A 23,329-nucleotide genomic window follows, 5' to 3' on the forward strand; every position below is an offset into this window, starting at 1 on the left:
TCGAAAATTAAAACACTTAGAAAATATATGATTTGATGATTTGCTAGATTTATAATTATCGGTTTTTAATTGTTTAAACTGTGCAATGTAATTTGATAGTGTTTAATTGCTGTATGAAATCTTTTCTATGAAAATGCTTATCAATTATTGCACATAATTTTAATCACAATTGGTATATTTGCCATAGTGATTGAAAATATTGCCTTGCACTGAAGGGTTGTGGGTTCAAATCTTAATCAAGACAAAATTGTACTATTTCTTAATAAAAATTACAAGATAAAAGTGGAGGGAAAACAAATTAAATTTAGGGTTTGCTTGTATATACTAATACAATTTTATATTATAATATAAGAGATAAGAGATTATATAAATTGCATAAACGGTAAAATTATAACATCCTTATCGTTAAGCACAAAATTAGATTAAAAAAGGTTGTACATCATATATCAAAAATTTAAAGAAGAAGAAAAAAAAAGGACAGAAGTAGTAGCAACACTTCGAAAGAATTTTTTTTTTTTTTTTGTTTAAGTTACTCCATCTATTTCACAATGATAATGAGTGATTCATTTTGACTATATGCATTATTCATATATATCTTGTTTTAACCATATTTTTCTACTAATAAATAAAAATAAATATTAGCATATAAGATGTTGGATTTGTCTCGATGAACATTTTCAAAATATATAATATTTATTATTATACAATTAAAAATATTAATCGTCAAAGTTATACGTTGTCATGCGTGAATCAGTTAACGTGTTCACTCATTATGGAATGGAGAGAGAGTAGATTTTAGTGTGCAATCTTTCCAATTTTGCACTTAAAAAGAATTGTTTTTTTAGAATTAGTGTACTAAAAATAAAAAGTTTGTATTATAAATTGTACATCTTATTTTTTAAAAGTAAAAAATTGTTATTTTAAAATATAATGAATAGTGTTAATAACACACTTTTTAACATACACATTTTAACGCACTCATTTTTATCGGTTAAAATTCATACGAGCTCATAAAAAATGTGGTTCACATATAAATTTTGTGGGACCCTAATAAATTTTAACCAATAAAAAGTGTGTTTAGAATGAGTGTGTTACTTGCCCTCTTCAAATAATTACTATTTGAAGTTGTATCTAACATGTGTGCCCTTAATTAGTGTGCCCTTATTTTTCTTTTTAGCTATTTTTTTAACAACTACGAACAGGAACGGATCCAGAAACTTATCACACCGGGGGCCGAAAAACAGTAAATAATAAAAATGAATCTATTTATTTATAGAGATTATTTTTTGTTACATTGTTCATGTAATTTTTTTGTTATTATGTTATATTTACGACACAAAACTCATCTTCGTTAGTTTAACGGTGACTGACTAATCACATCCGGCGAGTATGTGGGGCAAAAAAAAAGAGTTCTTCCCTCGATTGAATTTTGTTTGAAATTCCTGCCACACAGTGGACAGGTGTTGATCAAGGTGTATCAACACTTGTCTGTATTAGACAGATGTTGCTAAAGGTGCACCAACACTTGTCTATAAACAGAGCACAGAACATAAAACAATAAAGTAAATAACACACAAGAGTTGTTAACCCAGTTCAGCCTAACAGCCTACTCTGGGGGATACCAATCCAGGAATGAAGTCCACTATCAGCAGTATTACTTCGAAGCTAAACTCACCCGTTTACAACTTCTCACTTAATCACTACCCAATGACACTTCTACCTAGGAACTCCTAGATATGAGACCCCATCCCAATTCCCACCTTAACAACACACTCAGCGTTGTTATAAACTTCAACGATTACAACAGGTGGAGACACACTCCTAAGAAACTAGGATTCACTCTTGCTTAAAAGCTTGCGAGCAAATCACACAACACAATAGAATAATCTCCGTACTTCAAAGCTTAGGAGAAGTTCACACTTACAACTCAATAACACTCAGGTCCTAAGCTTGCATCAATGAGATACAAGAAAGGCTCACAATTAACACTCTAAAATCCCTAAAACACACGTTTTGTAAGAACACGATTTTAGATACTTGAAACCATATGCTTGCCTTCGTATTTATAGTAGTAGAACGACTTGGGCTTCAAGACACAATTAGGGCTTCTAGAATTGCGGCAGCAGCTGATATATTTTTGAAAATAATAGTTCTATTTTGAAACACAAAAATATATTTTCCAAAAATATAATTCCTTTAGAAAATATAACTAGGGTTTGGCTGCCTCCTGAAACACATTAAACACGTGCGCCTTCCTCTGTAAGAAACCTTGAAACAATTCTTCAATCAAATCTTCAAAAGATTGAGTAGAAATTAAAACCCGCTAGCTGGCGCGCACAGTCAGACAGACAGGTGTTGTTCCAAAGTGTACCCACATTTGTCACAACACTTGGTGTAGGCACATATGTCTCAACACTTGGCTAAAATATGTTTTTGCAAAATGTAGCCAACATACAAAAACCCAACAATCTCCCCCTTTGGCAAATTTTGGCTAAAACAATATTAGACCAGTATATAGAGAGATACAGTATTACCTTTCCTTCGAGTCAACATGATCACACAACTAGGAAAGAAAGTAACACATAATAAAACTACTTCCAAAAGAATTAAGTAGCATCAGAGGCAATGCAACAGCGGAATAAAACCACAACTAGCCTCAAGGAACAACACATGGGAGAAATAAACTCCCATAGTAGATGCAAAGAAATAGGAGAAATAAACTCCTAATAGTTAAAGCGCATCCATTCATCATAAGAACATCAGGGAAAAATAAATTCCCATAAACATCTGAGAAAAATAAATTCTCAGTCACAGTTGATAGTGGACTTATTAGTCAGGTGCCATCACATTTGGCACAACACTTGTCATCAAACACATTCAGGCGATCGAGAGATATTATCACTCACACTCCCCCTGAATTCATGCATAAAGAATATTCACTACTCCCCCTCAACACATGCATATTACTCACACTCCCCCTCAATACGAGCATAGTCATTAGCGCAGAAATAGTCACCAGATGTAAGAACATCTGTCCACACACTTGTCACACACACACACTACTCCCCCTTTTTAGCCATAATTTTGACAAACACCATGCATAGGAAAACATAGAGTAGCAGACAAGAGAAATATCAGAGTGCACATATTACAGACCATAATGCACACACATGTGCTAGAAATCCAGGGCCAAGCCCACAACAGTAACAAAAGAGAAATTCCAAAAGTACATCAGAAAAGCATAAGAAAAACATCAGAAATCAGATAGAAGAACTTTCATCAGAGTCCTCCATCATATCCTCAGTGTCATCATCAGAGCCACTAGTTTCCACACCTTCTTGTCCATCAGGCTCACCCTCAGCAATCTCAGCAGCTTCCTCAGCCTTGAGGGCCTCAATCACACGATCTATCTTCAATTTTCTGGCCTCAACTGCTCTACTAGCCTCAGTCAAGTCAGCAATCATCTGCTTCCTAGAGAGTACCCCAGCTTGGACAGATGAGCCAACACCTGCTGCAACATTTGTCCCTTCAAGCAGTCTTTTCTCAATGGTCAGCAATCCTTTCCTTTTACAAGGACTATCAGTAGTCCTCAGAATATCTGGATGCTGCTCAAGGATGATATTACATAACAGAGTGGGAAGGGCTACTGGCTTCTCAACAGCATAGGTCATATCATGGCTTAATGTTTCATGAAAGAAATATGACCCATAATCAAACTTTGCTTTAGTACCCACAACATAAATGAATTTTCTTAAACCTCTGGCTACATCACCTGAGTGGGTTGTAGGCACCCAATTGTGTGCAGCAATCCTATTTAAAATATCATAGAATGGAGAGAGAGCAGTTGCAGCCAACTTAGCTTTGCTAGGCCAAACCTTTATCCTGCCACCTGTGAGGACCTTGCAGACCTCATTATCTGTGACCTTTAGATCAGCCACCTCTTCAGAATTTCTTTGCAGATATTGGTTAATCACTGTTGGTGAGAATTTGACACACTTCCCACGAACAAATACTTGCCTATATTCAGGACTTGCTGGATCATTACAATTGTCAACCACATTAATCAAGAATTCTTTGACAAGTCTGTCATAGCACTTGTCCAAATCACAGCCAGTCTTCATCAAACCTGCATATTCAATAGCTTCAACAATACTTTGGCATTCAAGGATATCTTCTTTTAGATTCCTTTCTAGAGCCAACCTCCTGTGATACACAAACTTCCATCTAGCAGACCCATTCTCCAGATGGAATGACACATTATCCAAAGGAGCATAGGGGACAGACTGAGGAACTTTCTTTCTTCCTATACTCTTCCTAGATGTGCTGCCAGATGCAGCAACATCTGTCTCTGGCTCAAACTCAGAGTCACTAGTTGGTGGAGCTTTCCTTTTCTTAGCTTTTCCTTTCTCCTCAGTTCTAGGAACCACCTTACTCACAGGTTTTGGAGGTCCATATAGGGGCTTTTTACTGAAGGTGTGAAAACACAAGAAGGGGGGGGGTTGAATTGTGTTTTAGCTAAGTTAAAACTTTTTCAAGTTCTTAACTCAACTACGTTAGCAGCGGAAAAGTAACACAATAAATAACAAGTTAAGGAGATAGAGAGAGAGATCACACAAGCAATTTATACTGGTTCCTCTCACAAAACGAGAGTAGTCCAGTCCCCTTGCACTTCCAAGGGAGTTCACTATAATCACACAAGATTACACCTGCTCAAGCACACAAGCAAGAGACTTCACAACTATGCTCAAGCACACAAGCTTAAGACTTCACACTTAAACACACAAGTTTAAGTTACACACTTAAGCACACAAGCTTAAGTTTCCTCAAGTAATGGTAAAGTATATAAAAATATACAAATGCTCTTAGATGAACCTAAGGTGAGCAAATACAAATAGTACAGAGTATTTGACTAAAGTGCAAAAACACTTGAGAAAGGTTCAGAGCTTGTATATCACAGAGTTCAGAGTTTGTTCAGCGCACGTTCAATTCTTGATAATTATTATTTTGTTGCAGCTGATCCTTCAAGTATATATACCACTAGAAAAGAGTCGTTGCAAAGGAGCCGTTGGAGTTGATAACCTTTTGTCTTCAAGCAGTCTGTCTTGATGCAGTTTGGTTGTATCCAAAACTAAGAAAGAGTTTCAGTTACTTTGACTACTGCAGAGTGGACTTTCCTTATTCAGCTAACAAAACTGAAGACCCACGTTCTCAAGATAGGACAGACAAAACAGAGATAGCTGAGCTGATCAGACTTGAAAGGTCCTTTTCTTCATTGGTAGAAGAGTTGACTAGTAAAGAGAATCTTCACAGCTTTCAAAGAGATCTTCAGAGTTTGATGAAGCTCGTAGACAGACAAGAAGTACTGAAGTCTTCATCCTCTGAACGTTGTAACCTCTGAAGTCCAACATCTTCTGAGCGCTTGTGAACTTCTGAATTCACATCCTCTGAACTTCACTCAGAGCTTATATGATGCTTATATCTGCGCACTTAAAATAAATTTTTAGTCCTTCCAATTGTTTATTAATACTTTGTTATCATCAAAACCTTTATAGATTTAGGGGCAAACATTTTTAAATCAATTTTGTTCCAACAATCTCCCCCTTTTTGATGATGACAAACATAAGTATTAATTGACAATTGTTGTTAAATTAACTTATCATGTTTCTCTTAGGTTTATGAGGTTTGCAAGCTCCCCCTAAGATTGATACTCCATAAAGTCTGAACTTTATGTTTTATCCATGATATTTTAATTTAGTATAAGATTAAGATGTTTTGAAATAAAACAAATTTCATATCTTTCTTCAGAGTGAGAGGTTTGCAAGCTCTCCCCCTAAGTCTCATAAGGCTAAGTTAAGATTGCACTCTTAACTTATCCTTACTTATGAAATTTATTTCAGTTTCAACTAACTTAGTCTCCGCATTGAAATACGTAAGACAACTTAAAAGAAACAACTTTTAATTTAACAGATAAAAGCGAGATAAAAGGCGTGGTTTCAGTTTTGGAACATATCAATTAATGCGTAACTACTCCCCCTTTTGTCATTATCAAAAAGTAAAACAAAGTTATAAAACCAAGACAGTCAAAGAAGAAAGAGTGGTTGTTACAAAGGTGAATTAATTTCAAAAACAAAAACCAACGCGCTCAAGGGTTTATAAAAAGGAACAAGTTAACATGCCTGCTTCACGTAAAAACAAGAAGAAACAAGTGAAGCAAGAGAAGGTTGGAATAATGAAAAGATTCAGTTTACGCATCGCAGATTTTAAGAGAAGGAAAGAAGACGAAAAACGCGAAGACGATGAGAAGAAGAAAAAAGATAACAAGAAACCACAAGATGCTGAGATAATAATCATCTCATCAGACTCTGAAGCTGAAGAGAATGAAGATGATGCTGACTATGTGGAGTTCTTGGCTAGCTATGTTCCAGAAGAGGAACAAGAAGAAGAAGAACAAGTGCAAAACCCAGATCCCATTGAAATATCATCAGAGGATGCTGAGGAGAAATCAGAGATTTCTTCTGAGTTTTATCCATCTGATTAGGATTAGGTTGTCTTTTTCTTTTTCTTTTTACCAATGTACTCTACATTATCAGATCATTAATAAAAATTTTCGTTTTTAAAAGCATCTTGTGTTCTTGTGTTCTTATTTATCAAGAAAATATAGATATCAAGTGGACATAAAATAAGTAATCAATCAAAACATAAACAAAATCTTGAAATAGATAAACCAGAAAAAGTGTTCAGAAGGTAAACAAGGAAATAAGCATGACAAAATAAGCAAGCAAAACATAAAAATATGAAGAAAATGTGCATAGAATCCTAGGGTTTCTTAAGAAAGGCTAAGAGTTGGTCAAATTTATCATTCAAAGATCCCACATTGGAAACTAAACCATCCACCTTGGTTTCCAATGTCTCTTGAGCAACTCTTTGACGTTCTAGACCTTCTTGCTGTTCCCTCAGGGCTTCTTGAAAAATCTGCAACTGATCTGCCATAGCAGGAGCTTGATCTTCAATCACAGGTTCTGGTTCTTCAATCAAAGGTGCCTTGCCTTTATCAGAGGGTTCACTTTCCTCTGGATAGTCTATCATCAGCACATCCTCTTGATCCTGAGAGGCAAGCACATCCAGTACATCCTCTTCTGTGGTATCTTCATTATGTACCTCATTTGCTAACTCAGCAACTCTAGCAGCAGCTTCTTCCAGACGTGCAGTCTCAATCCTTTGATCCTCAAGACGTTGCAGAAGAGTAGAATCAACCCAGCAATCTTTGAATTCAGACATACGCCTCACAGCAGCAGCTATAGCAACAAGCTTAGCACGCTCATGCTCTTCATGATTGAATGGCGTTAACCTTTTCAACTCAGCCCTAGCCAGACTGTCCCTCATGAGGCTTATACCTTCCAGATCCCGCTTACCAATAACAGCCTTAACCTTTGCAGCAGCAACATCCAAAGCATTGCAAATCCTTGCCTTAATGCTTGATACTTCGAGATCCACATCAGAAGGACAAACTAAGAACCTGTCCTTTATTGTAGATAATCTAAGCAAGTCTTCATGAAATTGAGTGGATAGATTACTAAAAGTGTTGGATGATGAGGGTGAAGGATTGGGAATGGTAGAGAGAGTAGGTATTTCAGGAGTAGGGTTGTCAATAATCACAACTTCTACCTCTGAAGGCTTGGGAGCACAAGTGTGAATACGCTCAGGAGAAGCATGTTCAGCACTTGGGTTAGGATGGGGTTCAGGGGTTGGTTCAGATGATGAGATGTCAGAAGTGGATTCAGGGTGAACATGTTCAGGAGATGGTTCAGGAGATTTATGTTCAGGAGTTGGTTTAGGAGCAATTTGTTCAGGGGTTGGTTCAGGAGATTTGTGTGCAGGGGTTGGTTCAGGAGGTGGAGAGGATTGTTTTGTGGGAGAGGTTGGTTTAGTGACAGGAATATCTGGTTGAGGTTCAGATGGTGGAATGTCAGGTTGAGGTTCAGGTTGAGGTGATGTAGGTTTTGGAGGTGAGCTAGATTTGTGTTGAGTTTCATGAGAAAAAGGGTGATTATTAAGAGGGTCAGGGCTCAGATGTTTTTCAAGTTCAGATAGGGGGTTATCAGAGGTTGAAATATCAGAGGTTGGTAAGATGGTTTTGAGTGGTTTGGTGTAACCTAATCCAATCTCATTTTCATTAAAGACATACTTAGAAGATTTACCTTTATCTTTGGAAATAGGAGCAGGCCTTTTCCTCAAACGAGCAGCAAGAGTCTCCTCATCAGATTCAGTCTCATCTTCTGACGTAGATCCTTCAGATGAACTGTCTGAACTATCTTCCTCAATAACAATAGGCTTTTTAGAAGCTCCCTCAGCAGCCTTGTTTGCAGTTTCTTCATGCTTCCTCTTAGTTCTCTGTTCAGCCATAGATTGCTCAACCTTAACCTTCTTCTGAGCAAGAAGATCTGGCTTAACTTGCTCATCCTGAGAATCAGCTTTTCTCTTTGGTTTCCTCTTAGGGTTATACAGATTGACAGGAGCAGGAGGAATCATACTCCTATCAACAACAAAACCTTCTTGTCTGAGCACTTCCAAGTAGCCTTGAATTACATGCTCAGCATCAGCTTCAGATATAAGTGGATAGCCTGCGACATACAGACGATCCTCAAGCCTAACAGTGAACTCTTGTGGGGGAGCAACAGGCTTAGATGCAATCAAACGCATCTTGGACAGAAAGTTAGCGTTCAGAATTTCTGGATAGAACCTCTTCTCAACCAATTCAGGGTGGAATTTCCTCAAGTTCTGAACAACATGACCTTGATGCAGAAGGTCAGACAACAGCCTAGGATAAACTATAGTAGTTTTCCTCTGAGATTTACTTGCAAAAATGGCTTCACAAAAACGTTCAAAAAAGTAATCTCCAAGATTAACCTTCTTTTCAGTCAGAAGAAAATACAGCAGATGACGATGAGTCCAGGAGATAGTATCAGTCCCACCAACCCTTGGACTGATAGCTGCTAGGATGATCTTGAAAAGAACTCTACATTCATCAGTCAGACCCTTTACTTTCCCTTTTAAAGAGAAATCTGTGCAAATGAGATGCAGAAGATCATCCCTGTATCTTGTATCCTTTTCAAACACATCTAACTCTATCCCAGAGTTAGGTAGACCAAGAAGAGCATTGAAATGAATAGGCGAGATTGCCATGTTCATCCCACAGATATTTGACCTAATCTGTACACCTGTATAATCCAGCAAACCCATTTCCTTCCTAGTTTTACCTTTCAGACTAGGATCTCTTTCTATTGCAGCAAGCTCTTCCTTCTTAGCTTCATGTTTATCAAACACCTTTGCTTTCATCCAGAATTTCTTCAACAAATCTGGATAAATGGGACCATTAAGCATGTCGAAGTACTTATCCCATCCCTGGGCGATAAAGTACTTTTTAACATCAAACCCATTCGCTTGTAGACCATCGAAATCAACCATCTTCTCTGAAAGAAAAGTAAGTTCAGATTCTGGGAATTCCATCTCATTCCCAACAATCTGAAGATTCTTGAATATGAACGGTGGAATCCTTTTTGAAGAAGAAGACGAAGCACCAGCCATTGTTGGAGATTAGGGTAAGGTTTGGAAGACTAACGAGAGAGAAAGAAATTGTGTTGGAGGTTTAGAGAGAATATGAAAGTGTAGGTTGTGAAAGTGAATAGTGTGCAAGTGTATTGTGTAAGTTTATTTAAATGAGTACAGTTAACACGAAAATAGCAAATTTGGGAAGTTACGCTAATTGACAAAAAGTTGAATACCAAAAATCATCATTAACCACCCACTACCTGACACACGTAGACCACGTGCAGAAAATTTACTCGGTAACTGCTATTTTAATGGACAACTGTTCAGCAGTGAATACTGAACGTTTCCCACTAAAATAATTCAGAGCCTCTGAGTTATTTAAAATTCTCTATCAGAGTCAAGTACTTCAGAGCTTGTGTTTCAGATGTTCTGAATCATAAGTTCTGATATACATAACTTCTTACACTTTAATTGCCAAAAAAAATTTTCATTCAGAGATTGAAAACATGTTCAGATGTTTCTTTATAAAATCAAATCTTTCAACAGATAAGGCTTTAGTAAATATATCAGCCCATTGATTTTCAGTATCAACAAACTGAATATCTATAATGCCTCTCTGAACATAATCTCTGATAAAATGGTGTTTAATTTCAATATGTTTGGCTCTAGAGTGTAGGATAGGATTTTTAGATAAATGAATGGCTGCAGTATTATCACAATATAAAGGAATATTGTTACTGCTTACCTGATAATCTTCTAACTGGTATTTTAGCCAGAGTAGTTGTGTGCAACACTTAGCTGCTGAAATGTATTCTGCTTCTGCTGTAGACAAAGCTATAGTAGTTTGTCTCTTACTAGCCCAGGAGATAAGGTTTTCACCAACAAATTGACAATTGCCACTTGTGGATTTTCTTTCAATTTTATCTCCAGCATAGTCAGCATCACAGAATCCATTTAGCACATAATCATTGGATTTCTTATAGAGAAGTCCAAGATTAGTTGTTCCTTTCAGATACCTAAAGATTCTCTTTACAGCTGTAAGATGAGATTCTCTAGGATCTGACTGGAATCTTGCACATAAGCAAACACTGAATAAAATATCTGGTCTAGAGGCTGTCAGATAGAGTAAAGAACCAATCATACCTCTGTAGATCTTTTGATCTACCTTTCCTTCATCATCTGACTTGCCCATGTTGGTAGTTGGATGCATAGGAGTATTCATTATCTTGCAGTCATCTAAATTGAATTTCTTCAGAAGTTCTTTAGTGTATTTTGATTGATGAACATAAGTTCCTTCCTTCTTCTGATTGATTTGAATTCCAAGAAAGAACTTCAACTCTCCCATCATGCTCATTTCAAATTCATCCTGCATTATCTTAGAAAAACTCTTGCACAAAGCAGCATTAGTTGAACCAAAAATAATATCATCAACATAAATTTGAATGATTAAGATGTCTTCTTTGGTTGTCTTTCTAAAGAGTGTGCAGTCAACCTTTCCTTTCTCAAAACCTTTTTCAAGAAGGAAATTACTGAGTCTGTCATACCAAGCTCTTGGAGCTTGTTTCAGACCATACAGTGATTTCTTCAGTTTAAAAACATGTTCAGGGTTTGAGACATCTTCAAAACCAGGAGGTTGCTTAACATACACTTCTTCAGAAATAAAACCATTTAAGAAGGCACTTTTAACATCCATTTGATATAAGGTTATTCCATGATTAACAGCATAAGATAGAAGTAACCTGATAGCTTCAAGTCTAGCAACTGGTGCAAAGGTTTCAGTATAGTCAATCCCCTCTTGTTGACTATAACCTTGTGCAACCAATCTAGCCTTGTTCCTTACCACTTCACCTTGTTCATTCAGCTTGTTTCTGAATACCCATTTTGTTCCAATAATGTTCTTGTGTGAAGGTTTAGGCACTAGAGTCCATACATCATTCCTTTGGAATTGATTCAGCTCTTCTTGCATTGCTACAATCCAAGCATCATCCTTCAGAGCTTCATCAATCTTTGAAGGTTCCATCATTGAGATAAGACCAACTAATGATTCCTCATTTCTCAGTTGAGATCTTGTCTTTCTTGGACTATCCTTGTTGCCTAAGATCAGTTCCTCTGGATGTGATGACTTGTATTTGAAAGTATTTCTTGGGGGCTCATCATCTTCAGACTCATCAACATCAGGTTCAGCAGATGCTTCTGTTCTTGGTTGTTCAGAGTCTGTAGGAACTATTGTGTTCAGAGGTACTTCAGAGAATGGATGTTCTGAGTAGTTTGGAATATCTGAATATTGATCCTCTGATACCTGAAATCTAGATAAACCTTCCACAAGCTCTGACACTTGGTCAGGCTCTTTGTCATCAAATTTGACATGCATACTTTCTTCCACAGTGTGTGTTTCAGAAATATATAGTCTGTATGCTTTTGAGCGTTCAGAATATCCTATAAAGATACCCTTATAACCTCTAGCATCAAATTTCTTTAGATGGACTTTGTTATTTAAGATGTAACACGTACATCCAAACTGATGAAAATAAGAAATATCAGGTTTTCTTCCTTTGAACAATTCATAAGCAGTTTTGTTCAACTTAGATCTGATATAGATTCTATTTGGAACATAACATGCTGTGTTTACAGCTTCTGCCCATAAAAACTTTGCTACATTTGTTTCATGCATCATGGTTCTGGCCATTTCTTGCAGAGTTCTATTCTTCCTTTCTACAACCCCATTTTGTTGAGGAGTTCTAGGAGAAGAGAATTCATGCAGAATGCCAAATTTTTCACAAAAGTTTTCAAAAGGTTCATTTTCAAATTCTCCACCATGATCACTTCTAACTTTTAAAATAGTGTAGCCTTTTTCATTTTGAATTTGTTTGCAGAAGATGCTAAACTCATCATAAGCTTCATCTTTTGTTCTTAGGAATTTTACCCAGGTCCATCTACTGTAATCATCAACAATCACTAATCCATACTTCTTTCCATTGATTGAAGCAGTGTTAACTGGTCCAAAAAGATCAATGTGAAGAAGTTCCAATGGTCTTGAGGTAGAGACAATGTTCTTAGGTTTAAAAGATGACTTTGTAATCTTTCCTTTTTGACATGAACCACAAAGTGTGTTTGAGTGATATTTAATTTTAGGTAAACCTCTGACAAGGTCAAGCTTACTAAGCTTAGAGATTAACCTCCAGTTAGCATGGCCTAACCTCTTATGCCAGATCCATTTTTCTTCACTCAAGGTCAAAAGACACATCACTTTTTGTTCATTCAAATCAGAAAGATTAATTTTATAAACATTGTTCTTTCTCAGACCTTTGAAAATCATGGTGTTATCAGATTGTTTAGACACAGTACATGATTCCTTATTAAAGACAACTACATAACCATTGTCGCAAAATTGACTTATGCTCAATAGATTATGCTTAAGTCCATCAACTAACCAAACATCATTAATAGATAGGGAGGAATTACCTACTGTACCTGTACCTATTATCTTTCCTTTCTGATTACCTCCAAAGCCAACAGAACCTCCTTCTTTCATGGTTAGCTTGGAAAACAGTTGTTTGTCACCAGTCATGTGCCTTGAACACCCACTATCCAGATACCATGAATGATTCATGATACTTCTTTGAGTGATAGGCTGTATGAGAAACAACTTTAATCACTACAATGGAACTCTTTATCACAGTTAATGATAAAGTCATCCCAATATTCTTCCTCTTCATTGATCAAGTTCTGATTGTTCACTTGAGAACTTGTCAGCCATTGGTCAAGGACATAAGCCCTTCTTCCTTTGCATAGAACTTGTTTCCAAACTCTAGGTAGGACATATCCTTTCCTAGTTGGTAAATCTGAATGATACATAATTTCAGCTTTTGGTACCCATCTTCTGGGTCCACGCTTGTTAGTCCACAAATGATTACTGTGTTGTTGAGTGTGAGAGAAAGATTTTGGTTTGGAATAATAACTCTTTTGAAAATATTTCTTAGTTTGAGTTCTGTTATTATTCCAGGACTTGGATTGTTTATGCTCCCAGAGTTTGTATTTATCACCAGTCCATTGATTTGACTGGTTATACTTACTGACTCTAGAATCATAAATAACCTTAGTCCTATGTTGCCTCTGAGGTTTGAGGTTTGACTTTCTTTTAAAAACTTCTGAGCCTTTAGGTTGACTTTTCTCATGAACTGGAGTTCCTCTGGTTCCAGAAGTTGAAGCCTCAGATTTTGAAACTTTCAGAACATCTGAACTGATACTGTCAAGTTCTGAATAGGTTTTATCTTCTGAGCTTTTCTTCCCAGATCCTGAGGAACTTGGTTCCTCTGAGTTGTCATTTCCCAAATCTCTCAGATTATTATTCTCATCTTCCAGAGTACCAAATTTCTTTCCTTCTTCACTCTGAGGTACAACATAGTAAACCCAAGATTTTCCAACCTTTTTGGGATAGGTCTTTAGCTTTGAATATGTTCTACCATATTCATAGCCAAGTCCCTCTCCTCTATGTCTCATGACATTATAAACAAGATTAGCAGCTTTGCTCTTACCAAGGTTGAGATGCACAAACTGTTGAAGAGCCATTTCTTGCTCATCAGTAGGTTTGTGACACACAGCACAACCCTTTTCAAGATCATTTACTCTATTCAGAGTTTCTTGATATAGACCTTGAAAATGTTCTGCTTGTTCAGTCAGAGTGTTAAGGTTTTCTTGTAAAACTTTTTGTTTACTTAACACTCTGAGATGTTTCTCAATGACCTTGTTAAGTGCAGTTATAAGTTGAGATTTAGAACAGTCAGAAAATACCTCATCAGTTACTTCTGAATCTGATTCTGATTCATCGTCTGAGTCTACATCTGAGTCAGTTGAAGCCATCAGGGCTAGATTTGCTTCTTCTTCTTCCTCAACTTCTTCCTCAGATGATAGCTCTTCAAAAGTAGCCATCAGACTCTTTCTCAATTTACTCTTGAATTGTTGCTTCTTTGAGCTGTATCTTTTGCTTTTGTCTTTAGCAGACATTTCTGGACAATCAGCAATAAAGTGTCCTGGCTTCTTACAGTTGAAGCAGTTCTTCTGATCATCCTTTTTGCTGACAAAATTTCTGGAGCTGTTTCCTCTGAAATTTCTTTTGTTAAATCTGTTCCATTGCTGAAACTTGGTGAATAACGCAAACTCATCCTCATTCATCTCATCCTCTTGACCATCAGCAGAAGATTCTTCTTCAATATCAAGAAGCTGAGTCTTAAGAGCCTTAGAAGTAGTCTTAGTTGACTGTAAAGCCACTGACTTAGACTTCTTCTTAGTTTCTGAGTCAGCATCCAGAACCATCTCATGGCTTCTGAGATTGCTTATCAGAGCTTCAAGACTCAGAGTCTTGAGATTTTGAGCTTCCTCTATTGCAGTGACCTTGGGTCTCCAAGCAATAGGAAGACTTCTCAGAATCTTCTGAACATGGTCATAGGTAGAATAACTTCTCTTAAGAGCTTTAAGACCAGATACAAGGATTTGAAACCTTGTAAACATAGTCTCAATGTTTTCATCTTGTTGCATAGTGAAAAGTTCATATTGTCTTATCAAAAGACTAGCTTTAGCCTCTTGAACCTTTTCATTACCATCATAGGTAGCACACATAGAATCAAAGATAGATTTAGCAGTAGACTTGTTCTCTATTCTGACATAGTCCTCATGTCTAATAGCACCAACAACAATGTCCTTTACTCTATGATGTTTTGTGTAGATTTTTAGGTTAGCTGGTGTGAGTAACTTTCTATTCTCCATGGACAACCTACCATGTTCATTCAAGTTTTCAAAAGTTACTCCCAACTCAACCAAATCCCACAACTCATGATCAATAGCAGTAATATTGCTATACAGTCTCTCTTTCCACCACTCAAATAATGAAGCATCACCATTGAATATAGGGGCTTTTCTGTTGCCACTATGTTCATGTGATTCATTACTTAAGTAGTCATAACCAAAAGCATTTCTAGGACCACCACCAGCTCCACTGGCCTCACCTTCACCAGTAGTTCTAGTACTACTATCATCTCCTCCAGACATAGTGTTCTCACAAGATCTTTACTGTCTCACTGTTAAGTGAAAGTAACAGACCAGGTGCTCTGATGCCAATTGAAGGTGTGAAAACACAAGAAGGGGGGGGGGGGGGTTGAATTGTGTTTTAGCTAAGTTAAAACTTTTTCAAGTTCTTAACTCAACTACGTTAGCAGCGGAAAAGTAACACAATAAATAACAAGTTAAGGAGATAGAGAGAGAGATCACACAAGCAATTTATACTGGTTCCTCTCACAAAACGAGAGTAGTCCAGTCCCCTTGCACTTCCAAGGGAGTTCACTATAATCACACAAGATTACACCTGCTCAAGCACACAAGCAAGAGACTTCACAACTATGCTCAAGCACACAAGCTTAAGACTTCACACTTAAACACACAAGTTTAAGTTACACACTTAAGCACACAAGCTTAAGTTTCCTCAAGTAATGGTAAAGTATATAAAAATATACAAATGCTCTTAGATGAACCTAAGGTGAGCAAATACAAATAGTACAGAGTATTTGACTAAAGTGCAAAAACACTTGAGAAAGGTTCAGAGCTTGTATATCACAGAGTTCAGAGTTTGTTCAGCGCACGTTCAATTCTTGATAATTATTATTTTGTTGCAGCTGATCCTTCAAGTATATATACCACTAGAAAAGAGTCGTTGCAAAGGAGCCGTTGGAGTTGATAACCTTTTGTCTTCAAGCAGTCTGTCTTGATGCAGTTTGGTTGTATCCAAAACTAAGAAAGAGTTTCAGTTACTTTGACTACTGCAGAGTGGACTTTCCTTATTCAGCTAACAAAACTGAAGACCCACGTTCTCAAGATAGGACAGACAAAACAGAGATAGCTGAGCTGATCAGACTTGAAAGGTCCTTTTCTTCATTGGTAGAAGAGTTGACTAGTAAAGAGAATCTTCACAGCTTTCAAAGAGATCTTCAGAGTTTGATGAAGCTCGTAGACAGACAAGAAGTACTGAAGTCTTCATCCTCTGAACGTTGTAACCTCTGAAGTCCAACATCTTCTGAGCGCTTGTGAACTTCTGAATTCACATCCTCTGAACTTCACTCAGAGCTTATATGATGCTTATATCTGCGCACTTAAAATAAATTTTTAGTCCTTCCAATTGTTTATTAATACTTTGTTATCATCAAAACCTTTATAGATTTAGGGGCAAACATTTTTAAATCAATTTTGTTCCAACATTTACCAGTACCTTTTCCAGCCCTAGATGGTTTGGGTGTTTGGACAGGTGTGTTTGTAGTTTCTACACCTTTACCAGCCCTACTTCTAGTCCTCCTAGCCACACTAGCCTCAGAATTTGTAGGAACAGACTTATCACTAACAGTTGTTTCATTTACAATAATAACATCAGGATTTTCATTAACATCCTTATCAGCAGCAATCTCTTCATCAGCAGACTTAGGTTTGGGACTCTCATCAGACTCAGAATAGTCCACAAGATTTTCTGGTACCAAAGATGTGGTAACATCTGGCACAACATTTGGCTCAGCGTCAGGTGTCACAACACTTGACGCAGCATGAGTCTCAGGACCTGTTTTCTTGAGAGACTCAGCAGCAACATCATCATTGGTCTTAGTGGAAGCACTAATATTAGCATCAACAGTAGTAGGGGGTTAGGAACATTTTTCCCCAATTTTTCAGACAAAACAGGGTCCTCTAAACCTAGGGTTTCAACAGACTTTGGTATTTTAAGACCTATATTGACAGAAGTCTTACTAGATGTAATAACATTCTCAACTGTAGGCTCGGCGACAGCCGTTGCAACACCACTCGATGGAAGTTGATCCACGTGAAGTTCAGACATTGTAAAAACCTTACTCGATTCAACCTTTCCTTTCTTGCTTTTACGCGTTGAAGATTTAATTGAAGCAGAAGAGGAAGGATTTGTACTTGTTCGTGATGATTTATCCTTCTTCGAAGTTGATTTTCTCTTCTTTGTTGGACTTGTAGGACGTATGGTGGTGAGAGGAATAGTATCGATTACAAGTTGTTGTTGCGATGGAACATCATCATTCTTTGTTGGTGAGGATTTTGCAGAATCAGACATGATGTTTGAATAAAATTTTCTGAAAAAAATAGAAGTTAGAACAATGTTGATGAGGAAGTTGAAGAGAACTTGGTTGTGAGAGAGATAGTGGATGAGTAGAAATGATTGTGGTTGATAGAGGTTATGGGAAGTTGAATTAAAACTTCCTTGATTGGCGTGTAACTTTAAGTGGAGAGACGGATGAGAGGTGGTTACACGCATTACATGTTGTAACTGCTATTTGTCTTCAAAAAGGCAAATTCCAAGTTTGCCTCTTAATTTTTCAAATTGATTTGCGTCCAAAGCCTTTGTAAACATGTCTGCCAACTGTTCTTCAGATGCAATGTGTTCAAGTGTCACAATTTTTTCTTCCACAAGCTCTCTTATAAAGTGATGTCGTATATCAATGTGCTTAGTCCTACTATGCTGAATAGGATTTTTAGAAATATTTATAGCACTCAGATTATCATAGTAAAGTGTCATGACATCTTGCTCAACATTGTACTCCTTCAACATTTGTCTCATCCATAATAATTGTGAACAACTACTATCAGCTGCTATATATTCTGCCTCAGCTGTGGATAGAGACACACTATTTTGCTTCTTACTAAACCAAGATACTAGATTGCTTCCCAAGAAGAAACATGCACCAGAAGTGCTCTTTCTATCATCAGCACTTCCTGCCCAATCTGCATCACAATAGCCAACTAAGGTAGAATTATTACCATGAGAGTATAATATTCCATAGCCACATGTTCCATTGACATATTTGAAGATTCTCTTTACTTGAGTCAGATGACTCATCTTGGGTTCAGACTGATATCTAGCACAAACTCCTACTGCAAACATGATATCAGGTCTGCTAGCTGTAAGATATAACAAGCTTCCGATCATACTTCTGTAGAGACTTTGATCCACATCAATTCCTTTCTCATCTTTGGTAAGCTTCAAATGTGTAGGTGCAGGTGTCCGTTTGTGACTACCACCTTCCATTCCAAACTTCTTTACAATGTTTCTTGCATATTTTTCTTGAGAAATAAATATAGTGTCTTCCATTTGTTTGACCTGAAGACCTAAAAAGTATGTTAGTTCCCCTACAAGACTCATTTCAAATTCAGATTGCATTTGTTGCACAAAGTGTTCCACCATCTGTCTTGACATTCCACCAAATACAATATCATCCACATATATCTGAGCTATCATTAGCTTCCCTTTTTCCTCTCTTACAAACAGAGTTTTATCATTACCACCCTTCTTGTATCCATGGCTGACAAGAAACTCAGTCAATCTTTCATACCATGCTCTAGGGGCTTGCTTTAAGCCATAGAGAGCTTTCTTTAGTTTGTAGACATGATTAGAAAAACTTGGATCTACAAACCCTTTTGGTTGTTCAACATATACCTCTTCATTTAGATAGCCATTTAGGAATGCACTATTTACATCCATTTGATATAACTTGAATTTTAAGATGCATGCCACATCCAAGAGCAATCTTATGGACTCCAAACGAGCAACTGGAGCAAAAGTTTCATCAAAGTCTACTCCTTCTATCTGGGTGTATCCTTGTGCCACAAGTCTGGCTTTATTTCTAGTAATATCTCCATTTTCATCAGTTTTGTTCTTGTAGACCCACTTTGTACCAATAACATTTATACCATCTGGTCTAGGTACTAGATCCCATACCTCACTTCTTTTGAACTGAGTTAGTTCCTCCTGCATAGCATTGATCCAGTATTCATCAGTCAAGGCTTCTTTAACATTCTTTGGTTCAATCTTAGATATGAAGCATGAGTTAGAGATTGCTTCTTTTGATCTTCTTGTTGTAATTCCTTGATTTGGATTTCCAATGACAAGATCCTGAGGATGATTCTTCTGGGTTCTAGTAGATGGTCCTTTGTTAGGTCTCACATTCTCTGTGGCAGATTCAGAATTTTGATCAGATTCAGGTTCAGCTTGATCATCATCTGGTGCGGCGACAGGTGTAATGACATCTGTCTCTTCAGCTGGGTCTACACTTGTCGTATCAGCATCATCGACAACAACATTTATTGATTCCATCATAGTTCTTGTTCTGGAGTTAAAAACTCTGTAGGCTCTACTGTTGGTGGAGTAACCTAAAAATATCCCCTCATCACTTTTGGGATCGAATTTTCTCCTAGGTTCTCTATCTGCCAAAATGTAACATTTTGATCCAAACACATGGAAATATTTTACAGTAGGCTTTCTATTCTTCCATAGTTCATACAATGTTGTAGCAGTACCTGTTCTTAATGTTACTCTATTATGAATGTAACATGCAGTATTCATGGCTTCAGCCCAAAACTTGTAAGGAAGGTTTTTGGCATGCAACATAACTCTAGCAGATTCTTGTAAAGTTCTGTTCTTTCTTTCAACCACACCATTTTGTTGAGGTGTAATTGGTGAGGAGAATTCATGAGCTATTCCTTCAGCAGCACAAAACTCAGCAAACTTAGAGTTCTCAAACTCCTTACCATGGTCACTTCTTATTCTTACAATACCACAATCTTTCTCCTTTTGAAGTTGTAAGCAAAGCTCTTTGAACTCTTCAAAAGTCTCAGACTTTTCCCTAATGAAATTGACCCAAGTGTATCTAGAGAAGTTATCAACAACAACAAAAACATATTTCTTACCTCCAAGACTCTCAACCTGCATAGGCCCCATCAGATCCATGTGTAGTAACTCAAGAACTCTAGAAGTGGACAAGTGTTGCAACTTCTGGTGCGACACCTTGGTTTGCTTCCCAATCTGACATTCACCACAGATGTTTCCTTCCTGTATCTGTAGACTTGGTAGTCCTCTGATAGCTTCCTCGGATATGACTCTCTTCATACTCTTCAGGTTAAGGTGTCCTAATTTTTGGTGCCACAGCTTAACCTCATCATCTTTAGTTAAGAGACATGTAGATACATTGGCTTCTTCTAGAGGGACCCACAAGTAGCAATTATCCTTTGATCTAACACCCTTCATAAGGATGTCTCCTCCATTATTGCTGACAAGACATTCATTTTTTGTAAAGTTGACTTGCATGCCTTGATCACATAGTTGGCTTATACTAATTAGATTAGCAGTTAGCCCTTTTACAAGAAGAACATTTTCAAGTTTTGGCAGACCATTGTCAATCAGTCTTCCAATACCCTTAATTTCTCCCTTAGCTCCATCTCCAAATGTCACAAAACTTGTTGTATAAGATTTTACCTCCTTTAAATACTTTTCAACACCAGTCATGTGTCTGGAGCAACCACTATCAAAGTACCAATCTTCTTTTGATGAGGCTCTGAGAGAAGTGTGAGCAATCAGACTTTTCTCACTACTTTCAGTTGTACCCTCCTTGATGTTGGTTGTATCCTCCTTTTGTTTCCATTCCATCTTTGTTTTAGTAATGGATGGATCAGACTCTTGAAAGAATTCACTTGGATACCCATACAATTTGTAGCAGTAAGGCCTTATGTGCCCCTTTCTTCCACCGTGATGACATCTCCATGAGTGGTATTTGCTTCTATGTTTAGGTATAAATCTAGGTCTCTACCTTCTTTGCTGATGTGGTGCCATGTGTGGTAACACTTGTCTCTGTTGTCTAGGAGACAGGTGTGGTGACATCTTGCCATGCATTGTTTGAGAAGGTTGCTTACTTATCTCAGGCATATATTTCCCTTCTTTGTTGTAATCCATAATCCTATTAACATTTTTATATTCATACCCAATGCCTGTTTTGGCTCTACTAGGAGTAGGTAATGTTTCTAGGATTTCATCTAGATTAGTTCCTTTGAATAGCCTAAGAACATGCTTCTTTAAATTCTCAAGATGAGAGTTTAATTCAGTTACCTCTTCATTCAGATGAGCTATCTCTGTTAGTTGCTTGACTTTATATGCTTCTAAGCTGATGATAGTTGCTTTTTTCTCCTCAATGGTTCTCAAATTCTCTTCACATTTAGCACCAAACTCAGAGATTTTTGATAAATTGTCAGTTCTCTCAGTTTGCAATTTAGTAATTGTTTCTTTTTGCTTTTCTGAGACCCTGCAAACTTCTTCACTTTTCAGACACAATTCTCTGTATGATTCATCAAGTTCATCAAAGGTCAGCTCTTCATCGCATGATTCAGTGTCAGATGTGCATACACCTGTCAGTGCATGTATAGCCTTTGCAGTATCAACTTCCTCTTCAGAATCCTCATCAGACCAAGATACAGTTAACCGCTTCTTCTGTTTCTTCAGGAAGGTTGCACATTCAGTTCTGATGTGTCCATACCCCTCACATTCATGACATTTGACACATTTATTTGGAGCTGATTTTTCATCTGTTATAGGTTTTCTGAAATTCCTGTAAGTGTTGCGACCAGTGTCAGCTACACTTGTCTTTGAGCGTTTGTCCATTCTCTTTAGTACCTTATTAAATTATTTTCCCAGAAGAACCATTGCATCAAAGATGCTACTTTCAGACTCTGTGTCACTCTGTTGGTCTTCTTCCTCGGCATTCGAGACAAAAGCAATGCTCTTGTTTTTCTTATCCATCCTTTCATTTGTAGCTACCTCATAGGTTTGTAATGAACCAACCAGTTCATCCAGCTTCATTTCTGTGATATCTTTGGCTTCTTCTATAGCTGTGACCTTCATATCAAACTTCTTATGTAAAGACCTAAGCATCTTTCTTACCAGCTTTTCTTCAGGTATCTTTTCACCCAAGGCATCAAACTGATTATCATAATCAAGTATGGTCATGTGAAATTCCTGAATGGTTTCATCATCATTCATCCTTAGATTCTCAAACTTGGTGGTTAGGAGTTGTAGCCTTGACATCTTCACTTTAGAGGTACCTTCATGAACAGTTTCCAGGATGTTCCAAGCTTCCTTAGCAGAGACACACTTTTTGATGAGTCTGAATATGTGCTTGTCAACACCATTATACAATGCGTATAATGCTTTTGAGTTTGCAAGAGCAAGCTCATCCTCTTCTTTGGATCATTCTTCATCAGGTTTCAACTCAAGAGTTGGTTTCCCATCTTTGTCCATTTTTACAGGTGGTGTCCACCCTCTCAGAACTGCTTTTCATGTCTTGCTATCAATTTGTTTTAGGAAAGCCATCATACGAGACTTCCAATAGTCATAATTTGACGCACCAACCAGAAGAGGTGGTCTGGTAACGAGCCCTCCTTCTTTGTCCATACCTGCCAGAAAAAAGTTTCCCTGGAGCTCACCCTAAAATTCAGAACAGGGTGCCTGCTCTGATGCCAACTGAAATTTCTGGCACACAGTGGACAGGTGTTGATCAAGGTGTATCAACACTTGTCTGTATTAGACAGATGTTGCTAAAGGTGCACCAACACTTGTTTATAAACAGAGCACAGAACATAAAACAATAAAGTAAATAACACACAAGAGTTGTTAACCCAGTTCAGCCTAACAGCCTACTCTGGGGGATACCAATCCAGGAATGAAGTCCACTATCAGCAGTATTACTTCGAAGCTAAACTCACCCGTTTACAACTTCTCACTTAATCACTACCCAATGACACTTCTACCTAGGAACTCCTAGATATGAGACCCCATCCCAATTCCCACCTTAACAACACACTCAGCGTTGTTATAAACTTCAACGATTACAACAGGTGGAGACACACTCCTAAGAAACTAGGATTCACTCTTGCTTAAAAGCTTGCGAGCAAATCACACAAC

The 23,329-nt window shown here is 37.4% G+C and overlaps 1 protein-coding gene across 1 annotated transcript; it reads right to left on the minus strand.

The window, feature by feature from the left end:
• Positions 1–1,493: 1,493 nt before the first annotated feature.
• Positions 1,494–22,300, minus strand: LOC123915015. Its single transcript, XM_045966173.1, has 7 exons — positions 22,211–22,300; positions 21,482–21,865; positions 20,202–20,305; positions 17,292–17,678; positions 16,902–17,196; positions 3,402–4,238; positions 1,494–1,529 (listed from the first exon to the last, which is right to left on the minus strand). Exons 1-7 carry the CDS (start codon positions 22,298–22,300, stop codon positions 1,494–1,496), a joined length of 2,133 nt encoding a protein of 710 aa, XP_045822129.1.
• Positions 22,301–23,329: the final 1,029 nt, after the last annotated feature.

The sequence above is a fragment of the Trifolium pratense genome, linkage group LG3, assembly GCF_020283565.1.
Source record: "Trifolium pratense cultivar HEN17-A07 linkage group LG3, ARS_RC_1.1, whole genome shotgun sequence".
NCBI lineage: Eukaryota > Viridiplantae > Streptophyta > Magnoliopsida > Fabales > Fabaceae > Trifolium > Trifolium pratense.